The sequence below is a fragment of the Cololabis saira genome, chromosome 11 (genome assembly GCF_033807715.1).
Source record: "Cololabis saira isolate AMF1-May2022 chromosome 11, fColSai1.1, whole genome shotgun sequence".
In the NCBI taxonomy this organism is placed as follows: Eukaryota; Metazoa; Chordata; class Actinopteri; order Beloniformes; family Belonidae; genus Cololabis; species Cololabis saira.
In genome coordinates, this window is record NC_084597.1 from 21,394,629 (window position 1) to 21,411,763 (window position 17,135).

The following is a 17,135-nucleotide window of genomic DNA, read 5'->3' on the forward strand; positions in this document are numbered from 1 at the left end:
CATTCACCCATAGACGGATTACCGCATGGGCAAAGTGGGCGTGTGCCCAGGGCCCTGGAGCCAATGGGGGCCCTCGGCTTTCAAACATTTATTTTTTTTTTTTATGTGTAAATTAAAATAAATTTACAAGCTCATAGGGCCCAATGATAGGGCCCCGTTTTGTGTGATACGTTCATATATAATCGTAAATTGTAGGCTATAATTACGATAAAATGTGCATTGTGCGGCCAGTGTAGACTAATTCTTAATTTACCACTGTCCTGAACGCATCAGGGCTGTGAGTAACGCTGATTGGATATAAAGCCTGATTTATGGTTCCGCGTTAAATCGACGCAGAACCTCCGCGCATCGCCGCGTACCCTACGCCGTCGGCGCTGCGTTAATTTAACGCAGAACCATAAATCAGCCTTAACAGTTAATTTGCCGACTCGGCAAATTTGCGGCCATGAAGGAGATGAGCGCTAAACTTTAAAAGAGGACTAAGCATGTACAAAGTTTTGAATGTTCCCCTGTTTTCCACGTTACCTGGATTATTTTGGGTTATGGAAGAGTCAACTATGGTGAGTCAGTGTAACCTTCATAAATAATTTCTTTATCAGAAAGTTGTGGTATTCTTGACCACCTGCCTATTTGAATGAGCTTTGTGTTGTTGTCAACGAGACCGCCGAGTCTATTCTCTGTTATAGAGCTCAGAAATTATGTTATAGACCGCTGTGTCTATTTCTATCTAAATAGATTGTGTAATGTTTTTTTTTGTATTTAAACTGTATCAAAGATGGAACTGAGTCAGTCCGTGACTGAGTTTTCAGTTTCAGTTTCCAGTTTTCAGCGCCGTGTGATTGACAGCTGTCAGGCCGGTGTGTGTGTGTGTGTGTGTGTGTGTGTGTGTGTGTGTGTGTGTGTGTGTGTGTGTGTGTGTGCTTCTGAACAAGTTTGTGACTTTACTCTGCTTTCTGCAGCATAGTCCTATAGGCTTGGCTCAATAAAAGTGAGAATAAATTTTGATGGGTAGGATGATGTTGTTGAACGTTAAAATGACTATCATAATGGCCCATCGAGAATGCTCCGCCCCCTCTGAGACCCACGCTCCGCCACTCCGCCATCCACAATCACACGGTGTGATTGTGGATTCTCTGCGCCATTGTGTGACCAAACTGAGTGATTGGGGAGGGCATGCACCGTGCACGTAGGATATTATTGTAGGTAGGGGCCCATAGCGAGTTTGTGTCCAGGGCCCGTGGTCATGATAATCCGTCCTTGCATTCACCCCCCAACACAGCACAAGACCCCTCCGACAGACCATCTATCCTCAAAAGACCCCAGGTTGCCCAACATTTTGTAATACGAGTAGTCCTCTCGAAGACGGAACTTCAGAAGACCCTTCAAAAATGCAAGTGCAACAACACTACCAGAACCTAAAAAAAACTGGTTCTTCCTTGTCAGCCAGATTGAATGTTTAACTAAACCACACAAGAAATTAATAAACCACGATTCTCCAAAATTCTTGAAAAGCTTTTGAATAATCGGCTGGAAAATTTCATAAATTAACACAAACTACTCTCTGATTGTCAGTATGGGTTCAGGATAAATAAATCTACATCATTGGCATTAATAGATTCAATGGAAGAAATAACAAGTTCTATAGATCAGAAACAGCACGCACTTGGAATATTTGTGGATTTCAAAAAAGCATTTGATACAATGAACCATGATATTTTACTTACTAAACTGGAATGGTATGGCATCAGGGGTACAGTTTTACAGTGGGTGAGGAGCTATCTGAGTGACAGGAAGCAATTTGTGAGGCTGGGTGATTACTGTTCCAAATGTTTGAACATTACTTGTGGTGTCCCCCAGGGGTCAGTGCTGGGACCCAAATTGTTTTCATTTACATCAATGACTTATGCCAAGTATCAAAAGTACTAAAACCTGTTCTATTTGCTGACGACACAAATCTGTTCTGCTCTGGTACTGATTTACAAAAACTAATGATGATGTCACAACAGAATTGAGTAAGTTAAAATTATGGTTCACTGATAACAAATTATCATTAAACATGAGTAAGACAAAAATAATGTAATTTGGTAATTGGAGAAGTTGAAATAAAAGTTGAATGGGATGGCAGCGATATTGAAAGAGTAAACGAAAACGAGTTCTTGGAGTAATAATGGATGATCAAATTAGCTGGAAATCTCATATTAAGCATACACAAAACAAAGTTTCAAAGAGCAATGCAGTACTTAACAGAGCAAAATAGATTTTGGATTACAGGGCCCTCCACATTCTTTACTGTTCACTAGTTCTTCCATATTTCCCTTACTGTGCAGAAATTTGGGGCAATAACTATAAAACTAGGTTACACTCATTACTCATACATCAAAAGAGAGCAATACGATACATTCATAAGGCTGGATATCGAGATCACACTAACTTACTATTCTTACAGTCTAAAGTACTAAAACTCATGGATTTAGTGGCATTTCAATCTGCACAAGTAATGTTTAAAGCAAAAAATCATTCGCTACCGGATAACACTCAGAGATTATTCATTGGGAAGGAAGGGGGTTATAATTTAAGGGGTAACCAAAATTTCAAATCTTTATTTGTGCGTACAACAAAAATACGTTTTTGTGTATCAGTTTGTGGAATTAAACTGTGGAGTGGTTTGAATGTGGAGTTAAACGAATGTACAAACATAAAAAGATTTAAGAAGAAATATAAAGAAACGGTTTATTTGAGGTATAAAAGTGAAGACTGTGTTTAAAGATCACCAGCTGTGTGTGTTCTGCTATTTTGTCATGTTGTCTTTGTATGTTTATATACTTAGATATACGTATTATATTTATATCATAGTTATATTATATTTATATCATAGTTATATTATATTTATGATAGAGCTTCCATCTTGCATTAAACAGGTTATTTTTGTAAAAATGATATTTATTTATACAATTAGTGTATAGTATAAAAAAATAAATACAGAAATATAATTTATGTTTAGTTGTGGAAAGGGGGTGAGATTATACTTCCTCCCACTCCTTTTCGAACATGTAACTTGAAATATGTGTTTTGATGTTATTTTTTTCTTTATGTGGTGGAATGCCCACCTGTATTTGTTTTCTTATCTTTTTTCTGTTTTTTATACATGTTTGAAATAAACAAAAACGAACGAACGAACGAACAAACGAATAAGCGTATCGACAGTCTTCTCTTTTACACTGTACTTAGGACCAAAAACAAACAAATTAAAAGAAAACACCACATCAAAACAGTGAAACCATCACCGCAAAAGATGAAAAAGACTAAAAAGACGGGGACACTGGTCGAACCCCACACCTCCCCCACACTAGGATACAGGTGTGTTCTGTATCTGTTCGTAGCTATACTCCCATGTACAATCCTCCACTGGAGGTCCACTGTCCTTTTCTCAATGGGGAGCTTGTACAGGGACCGCCAACTGCTTCTCGGGGAAAACCCTGGGTCAAAAAACTCAGTCCACCCCAAGTCCTGTAACCCCATCAGAGAACGGAGGTTCAGCACCTTCAGGCAGACCTGATACACCGCTTTCTTCTTCAGCCACTGAAATTTATCAGAATGAGGAATCCCAAAAGACAATAGGCAACCCTCCTCATTCTCCTACTGCAGGGTCCACAGACAAGTTGGGAAAACCATAAATGCATTCTTCATCCCACTGGTCAGACAGAGACTCGCTTTCTGCAAAAGACTGCAAAGGCTGTGAGAGAGTCGCAGCCAGTCAGTCTGATAGATGTAATGTTCAAACGCTGCCTCAGCGTTTCCATGGATGTACTCGACAACTTCAGCAGATGGCCAAGTTTTGTGCATCTGGCCTCCCTGAGCCGGACCCGCAGACTGGAGGATTCCAGCCTCGAAGATGGAAGAAACGGCTCCTCAAACAACCACATGCCCAGAGTCTTATCAGATATGCAAGAAACCTTGAAAGCCTTCCATGCTTGCAGCACAGACACATAAAAAGGCGAAAGTCCAAAAAGGTCCACAAAAGGTCCAGGTTGCATGAGACTTGGAGCTGTTTAGCTGAAGAAAGTTTTGCTTCATCCATGCTTTTATCTCCTCCAGCCAGTTTTTAAATACAGTTGTGTGTCATCTGCATAGCAGTGGAATGACAGTCCATGCCTGCTGATTACATGAGCAAGGGGGAGCAGGTATATTGCGAACAGAGATGGTCCTAATACTGAGCCCTGGGTAACCCCGGAGGTGACCATGTGGGCCTCTGATGTGACTTTCCCCAGGGCAACATGCTCGGTTCTTTCAGTCATATAGCAGGAGAACCAGTTGTAGGCAGAGTTGGAGAGGCCAATGGTGGTGTGAAGACGCTGTAGCAGAATATTGTGGTCAACGGTTTGATGCAATAATGCACCAAAAGTGCTTATAATAATCTGAGGAGAGAACATCAATCCCTGGCTCTCGTCCAAGAGCCATCTGATTGACGGCCAGAGTCAACTCCGCCGCACTGATCTAAGGAAGACAATCCAGGAGGTCCGTCCTGCTCTCCATGCAACAAGGCTGTTTCCCTAAGAGGCCAGAATAGAATTCGACTGCATTGCCCAGCATCTCAGTCTGATCAGTGGTCAGATGTCCGCCAGGTAACCTCAAACAAGACTAGAGCTGGGTATCATCACTGACCTCCCGATATGATGCGATACGATTCCGATACACTAGGTCCCAAGTCGATATGATTTCCAATACGATTCGATACAATTCGATATCGATATTTTAGTTACAATACCTATTTTGCTTTGGCAATGGAAGGGATTCTCAAAAAAAAATAAAAAATCGAGGGGCACGGTGGCACCCCACCCTGACTGGTGAACAGAAGCAGCCTGCTCACTCCTCAAGTAAGGAGGAGACTTGAGCTCAATGTAGGTGCCTCCCGGGGTTGGTAGAGGAAGCAATGCCCAGGACTGACTTAGGTAGGAGCACTGGGTGATAAAATGGGGGAAAAAAAAAAATTGGGATTTAAAAAAAAAAAAATATATTATTATTATTTTTTTTTTTAAATCGATACTTGGATTTATGTATCGATAATCGTTCCTACAGATGTATATCGATAAAATATCGATATATCGATATTTCTAACCCACCCCTAAACAAGACATCAGTTTCTTCTGAGCAACAGACTTTTCAAGGTTAAAAAAGACAGAAGTCGGAGCATCCATGTCTTTAAGTTGGAGGGAATGGGATCAGACCAGCACCCCCATCACACGTTCATGCAGAAAAGAGCCCAGCGCAGACTTCTTCTCCCGTAACAGTCGACCAGCTCCAGGATCCGGGCACTTCAGCAACCCCTCTTAAATAGATGTGATATATTTCTACAATTCACAAACGGCAGCTTTCACTGCAGCAGTGGAATGTGAAGTATATTTTTGACAGAAAATATTAATTTGAGCTTTGCCCACTTCCCACCAGTGTTTTATGGAGCCAAAAGAAGTCTTATGCGCCCTCCACCGCTCCCAGAAGTACTCAAATCTCTCGCAAAACCCATTATCCTTGAGAAGTGTATTATTAAAATGCCAGTATGACTTAGTCCATACACCTGGTAAGATAACTAAACTTGCAGTGACAAGATGATGATCCGTAAACCCAACAGGGCTTATAGTACTACATGTAACCGCTGAAGCCAAATTACCCGAGATGTAAACACGATCCAGGCTTGCAGCAGTTACTAAATCATCCCTCACTCGAACCCGTGTATATTGTTTAACTTGTGGAAATTTAACCCGTGTGTCCAATAAATCCCACTGTGTGACAACAGTCTTAAGGCTCCAAGAAGAAAGTGGATGTGGTTCCTCATTCGTTCTATCCAGAGTCAAATCCAGAGTACAGTTAAAATCACCGGCAACAACTAGTTCGTATTGATGCCAATGTTGCAATTCCCCATGAAGATCATCAAAAAAGAAACCCTCTCAGAACCATGATTTGGAGCATAAACATTCACAAAACAAACACAGAACCACCTATCTCTGCCCTAACGAATACCAATCTGCCTGGAACGACCTAGCTTACCGAAAGGATGCTCACAGATACATTTTTCTTAAATAAAATAGCTACACCTGCACTAAAGTTGGAGCCATGGCTGAAAACAAAATTACCGTCCCACCACAACCCCGAGTCTACCTCATCCGCTGGAGCAGAATGAGTCTCCTGCAGAAAAAGTATAACAACCCCTTTTTGGACTGCAATTTCACGATTCAAAGTTCTCTTATTACTATCCCACCCACCATTCACATTCAAGGATCCCACCCTAATGCCAGGCATAAGAAGGTCAGAGAAAAGAAAAACAGCAAATGAACAATGGAGGAAGAAGCAAAGAAATAAACCTATGTGATGCATCATCATGTAAATTATTTAATTTTCCTAGTCCTCATATTCATTTTACCCCTAGCAGATTTTTTTCAGAATTGTTAAGACGGTACTGTTTCCGTTCCTCCAAGAGGTCAAAACCCACCTGTCTCTTCAGCACACTAACGGATCAAATTAACTTATCAGTATCACTGAAGTAATTGCTGACCTTAACTGACTTTTCATAAGTCTCATCCAAAAAACTGTTTATATCCTCCAAGGAATACAGATCCTTGGACCTGGTAGAAAGATCTGCAACACATGCTACATCTGATTCAGAGTCAAAATCCATTTCACCTTCATCTACACAAAAACTCTCCTCAACATTCACAGCACTGCCTCCTGCATGATCCTCAGAAACATCTGCACGGGAATGTACAGGAAATACAGCTGAACTTTGACAACAAGAAGTTCCAACTACCTCAGGATCACTACTCGGAACACCGCTAAACGTGGCCACATCACCAGAAAAATTAGGATCTAACTGTGAAAAATCATCATCATGGACAACATGCCAGCCAGCCCCGCCGCCATCATCACAGCAGAGGAGTCGCCAGCAGACCCAGCAGCACCGCCTGTCCCAGCACCAGCCGAAGCAAGATCAACAGCAGAAGAGCCAGCGGCGGAACCAGCAGGGGGCTTGACAACAGAGCCGGTCCTGGCACCATCGCTGGGACCAGCGCTGACATCATTACCCGACACACCGGCCCACCACTTATGAGGACAAACAAAACGTTTATGTCCCACGTTCCCACATTCAAAAAAGTTCTACTGCCCCAAACTCGCATAAACCATAGGAACCTTCACCATGCTTCGACCTGAACGACACCTCTAAAGTCTGTGCCGGCGACTCCAGGAACATGAACACCTGTCGCCTCATAGACAGGATATGCTTGAGCTTAGGATCCTTACCCCCCAAACTCACAGTCTTAAACTTGCTTTCCGAATCTGCTGAGTTCTTTCTTAAGCTGTTCATACGAAATAAACGGGGGTACACCGGACACGGTTATAGGCGTCGAATAAAAACCTTGTTCATCCGCAAAGCAAAAGAAATGTTATCATGTCTTACATGCTCACCTTCAGCCAAAAGAACATCCTCCATGGAAACGCCAGAGTCTGGCAGGACTATCCTGACTCCATGCCGAATAGATGAAGGTGGCGTCGTAGAGGACGCCATCCACCAACAAGCCACCAATTAGACAACAACAATGAAGCAAAATACTACAAAGTACACTTGCAGCCACTCTTTTATTTTTACTGCTCTGTCTGCAGTCGCTTTCTGCCTGGACTGTGTGAAAACTACTATTACTACTGTCATTTAGCAGACGCTTTTATCCAAAGCGCCTTTCATCTGAGAGAACACAAGCACAAAATCACATAGGAGGGTACAGCTGGATAAGTGCTGGTCAGACTGCTGAGAGTCCAGTTGGACACAGGTGCTGTCACGCCAGGGCTAGAATATATATATATTTTTTTATATATAAGAAAGCTACGTCTAAAAGTGTGTGCAGCTTACTAGATGCAGAAGTGCTCCTTAAAGAGCTGAGTCCTTAGCTTGCTCTTAAAACTAGGTACAGACCCTGCGGATCGGAGTTTGGTAGGTCATTCCACTATCGGGGAACAATGGAGGAGAAGAGTCAGGAAGCACCAGGCGTCTTTCATTGGCTGAGCGGAGCTGTCGAGAGGGAGTGTAGCTCTGGATCAAGTAGTGAAGGTAGGCAAGCCGTATGGGTAATTGTTTGGTGAGCCAAAAGCAGAGATTTGAACTTGTTGGCAACTGGAAGGCAGTGCAGGGTGATTAGCAGCGGACCCAAGAGCTCTCTTGGGCTGGTTGAAGAACAGACGTGCTGCTGCATTCTGGATCATCTGCAGAGGTTTAACTGAGCACGCAGGAAGGCCGACCATGAAGGAATTACAGTAGTCAATATGTGACATGACCAGAGCCTGAACCAAGAGCTGTGTCGTATGTTCTGTCAGGTAGTGTCTGATTTTCCTGATGTTGTAGAGAGCGAAACGGCAAGACCGGGAAACCGAGGCAACATGCTCATTAAAGGTCAGCTAGTTGTCTAACATGACGCCAAGATTCTTGACAGAAAATATGGGCTGGTCTGGTGGAATCCAGCTGCACGCTTATCTGAGGACGTAAGGACTGACTGGCTGGCAGAGGTGGACAGAGTACTCGACCCCAGTACTTGAGTAAGAGTACAAATAGTACTGGTCAAAATTTACTCCGTTACAAGTAAAAGTAGCTCAGTCAAAATATTACTCGAGTAAGAGTAGAAAAGTACTTGCTTTTAAAGGTACTTAAGTATCCAAAAGTAAATGCTTTTAAATTTACTTTAAGTAAAAGTAAGAGTAAGAGTACATTTCTTATTTTCCACATCAGTAAATTACTATATTTTTTCTAAATTAATTTAAGGATCTTTTAACTCTTGTTTCTGAGAATTAACTCTTTGAAACCAGCTGCACTGATGTGCTGCTTTTAGAACCACAATGTTATATAAAACCTGCAGAAACACCAAAAACAAATCAAATGAATGGGATCATAAGAGGACAGCAGATGATGCAGAGTTTATTAACAATCATGAACTGAAACCAAATGAACCTGCACCATCCAACTAAGTCTGGATCCCCCTCAAAGACCACTGCTTTACAAAAAACTACATCTCTGCTTTCAATAACTCAATGTTGAAGTCACTTAACTTTACAGGAAGGACATGTACCAGTACAATATAGCAATATAGAGCATAACAAACTGTCTCCCCATGTCTGTCTTGTCTGTCTCTGTGCCTGTCTCCCAATATCCGTCTAAAAATAGGATTTTAGGGAAGAAGAAAAAAGAGCAGACCTGAAAGTGACGAGTACTTTTCAGCCTTCCTAGAAATTTACTTGAGTAAAAGTAAAAATATTTGTCTTGGAAATGTATTCAAGTAAGAGTAATAAGTACCAAAGAAATCTAATACTCAAGTAAAGTACAAATCCTCTGGATATGTACTTTTTTTTTTTTTAATATTTTTTTTTTTATCCCCGATTTTTTACCCATTTTATCACCCAGTGCTCATACCTAGACAGTCCTGGGCATTGCTCCCCTCTGCCAACCCAAGGAGGGCCCTACACTGAGCTCAGGTCTCCTTCTTATCCTGAGGAGTGATGGACCGCTTCTTTTCACCAGACAGGATGAGGATTCTCCGGCCGAACGTAGCGCGTGGAAGGATCACGTTATTCCGGCCAGATCCTCCCCACCCCATCTGGCGCCCCGGTTGGCCAGAGGGGGCATGTATAGCCCAGGACTGTTGCATGTTTTTGTGAGGGTAGCTCCCATTAGCTACCCAAGGGAACACGGGGAGAACATGCAAACTCCACACAGAAAGGCCCTTTCTCCAACCCCACCCAGGGTGGGGGCACTGAAGTCATGGGAGAACTAACACGCACTTCAGCGCCCACAGCGTCCCCGGCGGGAATCGAACCCAGGACCTTCTTGCTGTGAGACGGCCGCACTACCTGCTGCGCCACCGTGCCCCCTTCTGGATATGTACTTAAGTACAGTACTCAAGTAAATTTACTCCGTTACTGTCCACCACTGCTGGCTGGACAGACAATAAGCTCAGTCTTGGACAGATTTAGCTGAAGGTGATGGTCCTTCATCCATGCAGAGATATCAGAAAGACTGGCCGATATTCGCATTGAGACGGCCGTGTCGCCAGGTGGGAAAGAAAGGAAGAGCTGGGTGTCATCGGCATAGCAGTGGTAGGAGAAGCCATGAGAGCTGATGATTTCACCTAGTGAAGAGGTGTATAGTGAAAAAACGAGAGGGCCAAGCACTGATTCCTGTGGCACCCCTGTTGCCAGCTCATGCGATCTGGACACTCGTCCTTGCCATGACACTCTGAAGGATCTTCCTGCGAGGTAAGACATGAACCACAAGAGGACAGATCCTGAAACTGCACAACGAAGAGTTGGAGTCCAGTTGGAGTCCAATCTAGGACTAAGCCTCCATTATCAATGTTATTTACAGGTTCACATTTCCCGTGACAAGAAAGTAAGAAATGGTTTAAAGCAGCATTGTATAACTTGTTTTAGTTTCAAAAACTTCCTCTCGAAACCTTTTACATAAGTCTGTGCCGGATCGCTCGTGTTACTCTTTGGAGAGTTACAGGCGGAATCAGGACGCAGGTCTGGAACTGAAGTCATCATATTCTTTCTGGAGAAGTAAGTAACGTCGCATTACCGGGAGCTTTTTCACTGTGTTCAGATGCAAGACTTCCTCTTGTTTCTTATCCTTTTATTCTTGATACAGCTGAAGCTCAAGATGTAGTGCAGGGAGGAGAACTGCCGTGAAACATCAACGCTGCACCAGCGGCTGTGAATCGTGGCCACTGGAGTCTATCACTGTGGTCTCAGAAGGTACTACAGAGTGGTTTAGAAGCCGCTGAAGTGTGTCAGCTCTGCTCCCTCAAACACATGCATCAAGTCCACACACAACAGATTGAGCTGGAAGAAAGACAGACATGAGAATGGCATAGAGAATGTTATGGTTTTGATAGTTCCTGTTTTATTTTGAAGCCCTGTCTTTCTGTTTGAGTTCTGTCTTGACTTTCCTGTGTCACATCTGCCCTGATCATCTGCACCTGTGACCACGTTTACATGCAGTCAAAATTCGGGTTATTGCTAATATTCCGGTTACTGAAACATTCAGAATATTCTGTTTACATGTGTGAGCAAACAGGGTTATCCCTGTATACATGGTAATTAATCATTTGGGATATCCCGATCAAACCAGCGACGCACGGAGAACATCATGACGCAATTCCCGTCATTTCTGCTTCTTCTTCCTGTATCCAAATTCAAAACAAATGCTGCTTCGTGCAACTTTTCGCTCACCTTCTTGTAAATCTCACTATCCCGGTACTTTCTACCGTCTACAAATGCCAAAATGTTCATATCCTTCATTACATTTATAAAATGATTAGTCTCCTCCTCACTCCAAAAGTGTGGCGTGGTCTTGCATTTCTCCGTGTTTAGAAGTATTTCCCGGACTCAAAAGAACAAGATTCCTTGCGAAAAGAGCATGCGCAGAAAACTTCCTGTTCCGTTTGATGGGGATATCCCGTTAGGCGTATAAACGACAGAATATTCAGGTTTTAAAAGGAGTAACCCAGGGGTCATATTTGGGTTTTTAAAAACCTGAATATGAGCAAATTCCGCTTATTCAAAAGGGGTTATTGGTGTTTACATGGCCGTGCAAAACCGGGTTATTGCTAATATTCGGGTTTATGGGTTTATGATTATTGACTGCATGTAAAAGCAGTCTGTGTCTCGTTAACCCTTGTGTATATCTGGTCTTATCTTTCCCCTGCTCCCGGCTGGTCCGTACTGTTTCCTCCCTCCGTGTTTTCATGTCAGGTTTTTGTAGTTCTTGATTCACGTTTAAGCTCCTGTTTTTGCAATCCTGCTAAGCAGTGCTTTTCTTTGATTTAAGTACAATAAATCACTATTTTTGGAACTCCTGCCTCCGTCTCCTGCATCTGGGTCCTACTCCACCATTTCCTGACAGAGAATCCAGTAAACTTTTAAAACATAAACTAGCAAAACTGCTGCAAAACTACTACAAAATCGCTACAAACCCACTACTAAACTGGATCACACCACTCCCTGTGGTACTCGAGCTCTAGACCACTTCTGTTGAACCGGTTTGGATTTCTACTGGGCTTGTGAGTGCTCATAGGTGTAAACAACATTCCTGTTGTCATGGTTACTCATCGTAGCAGATATGAAAAGTGCCAGAATCGCAGCTTAATAAAAATACCTTAAATGACACATCAAAAACATCATAGGAAAAAAATGTTTTTAACATAAAAAACTTCAGTAGAAAATCTCAAATCGCAAATACAAAGAAAGACAACATGAGCTGCAGTACTGCAACAGGCCGCGTGGTAACAACACGTAGTAAATGACGGACATAACTAAGAGCTGCAAATACAAACGTACGCTCTTCTGACACCAACAACCTACATCATCATGGATAGATGCGGATCCCCATCACCCCGTCTCAACATGCTGCTATTAGAGCACAGCGATTCCCGCAGGGTCATTCTCACCTTCATGTCCCGCCTTGAACAAATCATCTACTCTGAATGGTCTGAACAACAGACTCAAAGGGAGCATCTCTTGCTGTGCAGTGGATGTGTGACATTCAAGTCTGCATGTTTTCCATAAAATATCTGTGTTTTCCTTTTTTTAAACCAACTCACATGGGAGGATGGAGGTCTCTGTGCTTGCTGCTTTTATCGCCTGCTTTAAAAAACTAAAAATATGGGTTCTTAAACTTGATTTTATTCATATAACCAAATAAAACCAAATAAAATATCAAACAGATAGTGAAAAAATATTGTGCTAATGAGAAGAGACACTTCTTATGATACCACGTTCATGTGATATGCAGCCCCTATGGAGCCAAATCAAGGCCAAAAGTTTTGCTAATTTGAAAATAAAATTTGAACCTGAAAATTCTTTTTTACAGTTTCAATTTTATTTTTTTCAGTATCAGATCTTTTTTTCAGTTTCAAATCTTTTTATTTCAGTTTCAAATCTTTTTTTCAGTTTCAAATCTTTTTATTTCAGTTTCAAATCTTTTTTTCAGTTTCAAATCTTTTTTTTTCAGTTTCACGTCTTTTTTTTCAGTTCCACTTCTTTTTTTTCAGTTTCAAATTTTTTTTCAGGTTCAGACTTTTGGCCCTGATCTGGCGTGGGGGGCGTGGCCTCAACTGAGAGGGGCGTGGCATCATGAGTGACAGCAGAACAGAGAAGGCGGGGGACGTTCCTCAGTCATGTTGCCTTCAGGAAACGTAGGTTGCAGAAGTTATCAGTAGAAGTATGATTCAACATTGTATATACACCATATTCACGTGATTGGCAGTGGAAAAAAACTGATATTAGTGACACATTTCTGTTTAAAAAGCTGTTTAGACCGTACTTGGTAGTATGTGGAAGTGGGAAATGTCAAACTTTAAAGTGTGGCTGTTGAACTGTACAGTCTGGCATAGTTTATTGCTTTTATACTGCGATTGGTGCCAAGTACGGTCTAAAACAGCCTTTCAAACAGAAATGTGTCACTAATATCAGTTTTTCCCACTGCCAATCACGTGAATATGGTGTATATACAATGTTGAATCATACTTCTACTGATAACTTCTGCAACCTACGTTTCCTGAAGGCGACATGACTGAGGAACGTCTCCCGCCTTCTCTGTTCTGCTGTCACTCATGATTCCACGCCCCTCTCAGTTGATGCCACGCCCCCCACGCCAGATCCGGGCCAAAAGTCTGAACCTGAAAAAAAAATTTGAAACTGAAAAAAAAAGAAGTGAAACTGAAAAAAAAAGATTTGAAACTGAAAAAAAGATTTGAAACTGAAATAAAAAGATTTGAAACTGAAAAAAAGATCTGATACTGAAAAAAATAAAATTGAAACTGTAAAAAAGAATTTTCAGGTTCAAATTTTATTTTCAAATTAGCAAAACTTTTGGCCTTGATTTGGCTCCATAAGCCCCCATGTGGTTGGAAGTAGTATTCATACACAGAGTGGCTTTAAGGGACAGAACAATATTTTTTTATCTCTTGAAATACACTTTTGAATGTTCCTGTTTAACTGTTACTGAACACGTTCATTCTGAAAGAACCCCCAAACCCAAAAAGCAGTGTTGGAAATCTCTCGTTCCTGCTGAGGAAAGAGCTCGTATCTGTAATGTCATTTTCTGCATCGTAAACTGAAACCAGGCTTTTACCTCTAATTTAGCAATATTACAAGCAGAACAAGGTCAGACTGAAAGACTGGCCGCAGATCTATACGTGCGTTATCATATGAGCACGCCTATTCACACAGACGTGCAGCCATACTTCTCTGTCCTTGAGCTTCATGGCCAGCACCAGCTGGTTTCTGTGGTTGGCCAGAGCTTCTCTGTAGTTGCTTTTAGAGAAGAAGGCAGAGCCGAGGTTCCCATGAGCACGGCATTCACCTGACTGATCCCCTGAGGATGAAACATACAGTGTGTTCTCACTTCAGCTGTCTTTTTACCCAGCATGCACAATTTTTTGGGGCACTTTTCATACCTAAAGTCTTGGCCACATCCAGGTCCTGTTGCATGTAGGCCATGCTCTTCTCCACATTGCCTAGAGACCAGTACGCAGAGCTCAGCGCGGAGAAGACGGACCCGCGAAGCTTTAGCGAACACGTGCCGATCTTCAACCCCGCCTCCAGCACTACGACAGAGGCGCCATGGAAACCGTGGGTCAGCAGCTCCTGGCCGATGACTGACACGACCACGAATGGACTCTTGTCCAGCTTCATCTTCTGCAGCTGCTGGTAAGTGGGCTCAAGTGAGCCTGAGGAAGTGAGACAAATAACTGTAAGAAAAGAAACCTGGTACCATTTAACATGTTTCAAAAACAAAATGCAGAATATGATTCAGAGTTTGGGGTTGCTTCTTATCATGCTTGTTAACTGGTTCTGAAGCACCGATGGAACCACTTTGGTGGGAAAAGACCAATTTGAAGACAATTTAGCGATCGTCTGCCAAGCTGAATTTTGGTGGTTTGCTTCCTGGACTATATTGTAGATTTGCTCACGATGAATGTCTTGGAGGATTTCCAGTCTGACGGTGGAGCTGTGGTGATGACAACACAGGTAGCATCAGCAGGTAACACAGGCGAACCGTCCGAGCGGACGTCATTGATGGAAACTTGCATCCAACAGTTGAGCATCTGTTGTGCAGAGGTGCTCCTACACAGTTACGTTTCCACAATTACACCATCTGCTGCTGTCCAGCACTCCTGACCCACTTCTAATAATCTCTCAGGTAGACTAAGTCTTTAGTCTACCTGTATCTATCTATCTGAAATTAATGTAGAGGAGCTGGAGTTCAGAACATGGTCCTCCAGCTACAGTCTAACAAAATAGATAGTCCTCCTGTCTCCTTTGAGTGTGACAAGCTCATCCATCCCTCCGTCCAGGGATCTCTGAGGCTCCATGATGATCCAGGGGGAAAATGGTCACATCATCCCATTTTTCACTTGCTCCACATCTTTGGCTCCTCCTCTTCAGCTCATCTGCATTTGAGGTCTTTTTCTGATCATTAACTGGTAATGTGACGTCCTAGAAAAACTCTGCCGCTCCGTTACTGTGAGGTAAGCTGTCGTTAGATGAGCGAAGCCCAATCCACAAGCTGACGTGTGGCTGACCTGAGGGAAATCTGGTGTTCATTTCAGGTCTGGGGGGGGGGGTCAGGGATGTCGAGCAGAAAGAGTTCAGAGCTGCGATCTGTAAGGATTTCAACATCTCTCATGAACTCAAAACACCTGGAACAGTGAGTCAAAGCAGAGTACTTTGGCACAAGCCTCATGTACTTGGTTCATTTTCAAACATCAGCTTGATGTTTGTAAAGTTACGTTCTTGTACCGCTGCACTGCTGACACGTTGCCTCTGCTTTTATTTACTTGGTTAAATAGAAATAAACCTATTAAACAATTTGCACAACTAAAGGTTACACGTGAGCTTAGTTTAGGAATTTTGTTTGACATACTGACAAAGATTAAATATCCACTTCTTATTTACTATTTAAACTGTAAATGTATGTGCTGTATATGATTTAAATGTCAGATCTGTCATCTAAAGTTTTATTCATCCACTTCAAGTTCAGCTGCATCAGCAGCTAAGTCAGGGTTAGCTGCTGATGGATTAGTCTGACAGAACAAACATCAATACAAAAATCGATAATAGAAATAGTCGCAAACGAAATCAACTGTTAAATATTGTCAAACAACAGAGTGAGGCGTTGCCTTCCTTCGTTATTCTGCTGAGAGCTGTATATGCGCATTAGCGTTCACTGTCATCTTCCTCCCTTTCTATCTCTGCTGAGAGTTGCAGATGCCCAATAGATTACAGCGCCAGGTAAACATTGTTAGTTGCAGCCCTACAGGTAACTGGAAATGACACGTCTCCCAAAACCGCCATCTGTTTCTGAGTTGAAATTCTGATCGTCTGAAACTTTGTGATCACAGAAAGGACACATGAGATAGAAGGAAGGGAGAATCCAGACTAGTATCAACAAAAGACATCCAAAAAGGCTTCAGTGGAGCAGGGACACCAGTGACGGTCTCTGGTTTCACAGGTTTGATTAAGGGTTTTGAGCAGTCTTGCAGCTGCCTTGGCTGCTTTGAAGAGTGTCTGTTGGATGCTCCTTTAAGAGCGATCTCACAAAGCCCAGCGCTACCTCACTGTGACATCAGGAGCAAACCAACCACAATTATCTGGTGGTTATCTTTCTTTTCTGTGTACTTGGAGGGCGTTGGAACAACAGATCCAAAGAAGATGTTTTGACATCTGAAGCATTCAGGTGTGCATGTTAACACAATGCCATGAGGGAAAGACATCACATCACTAACAATCTGGAAATACAAACTATAATAATTACACAATCTTCCCAGGAGGGGTTTCAGGAAAGTTTCAGGAAAAAAAGCAAGACACACAAACAAACCACAACATTTCTGGATCAGAAAAGCTCATAGTCCTCTGGAGACCCACCCATCCCCTTCCACGTTGACCCTGCAGCTCCCGGGTTCTGTGAAGCGTACCGGCCTTCACCAGAACGTTGCAACTCCCAACAACACCGGGGGCTTCTTGACTTTGATGATTACAGGAGATCATGTTTGACGATGGCGGCCCTGGGTGGCAGAGCGACCTCCTGCCACGCATCCGACCGC

The 17,135-nt window shown here is 42.6% G+C and overlaps 1 protein-coding gene across 2 annotated transcripts in view; it reads right to left on the reverse strand.

Moving 5' to 3' along the window:
• The window catches only part of ttc28 (tetratricopeptide repeat domain 28), a 145,375-nt gene that overhangs the window by 59,110 nt on the left and 69,130 nt on the right, over positions 1 to 17,135 (reverse strand). For both annotated transcript variants that reach the window (XM_061733978.1, XM_061733979.1), the window contains 2 exons: positions 14,487 to 14,759; positions 14,274 to 14,404 (listed from right to left, as the gene is read on the reverse strand). In XM_061733978.1, the coding sequence (XP_061589962.1) occupies positions 14,274 to 14,404; positions 14,487 to 14,759 (404 nt within the window). The remainder of the gene's footprint in view (positions 1 to 14,273; positions 14,405 to 14,486; positions 14,760 to 17,135) is intronic.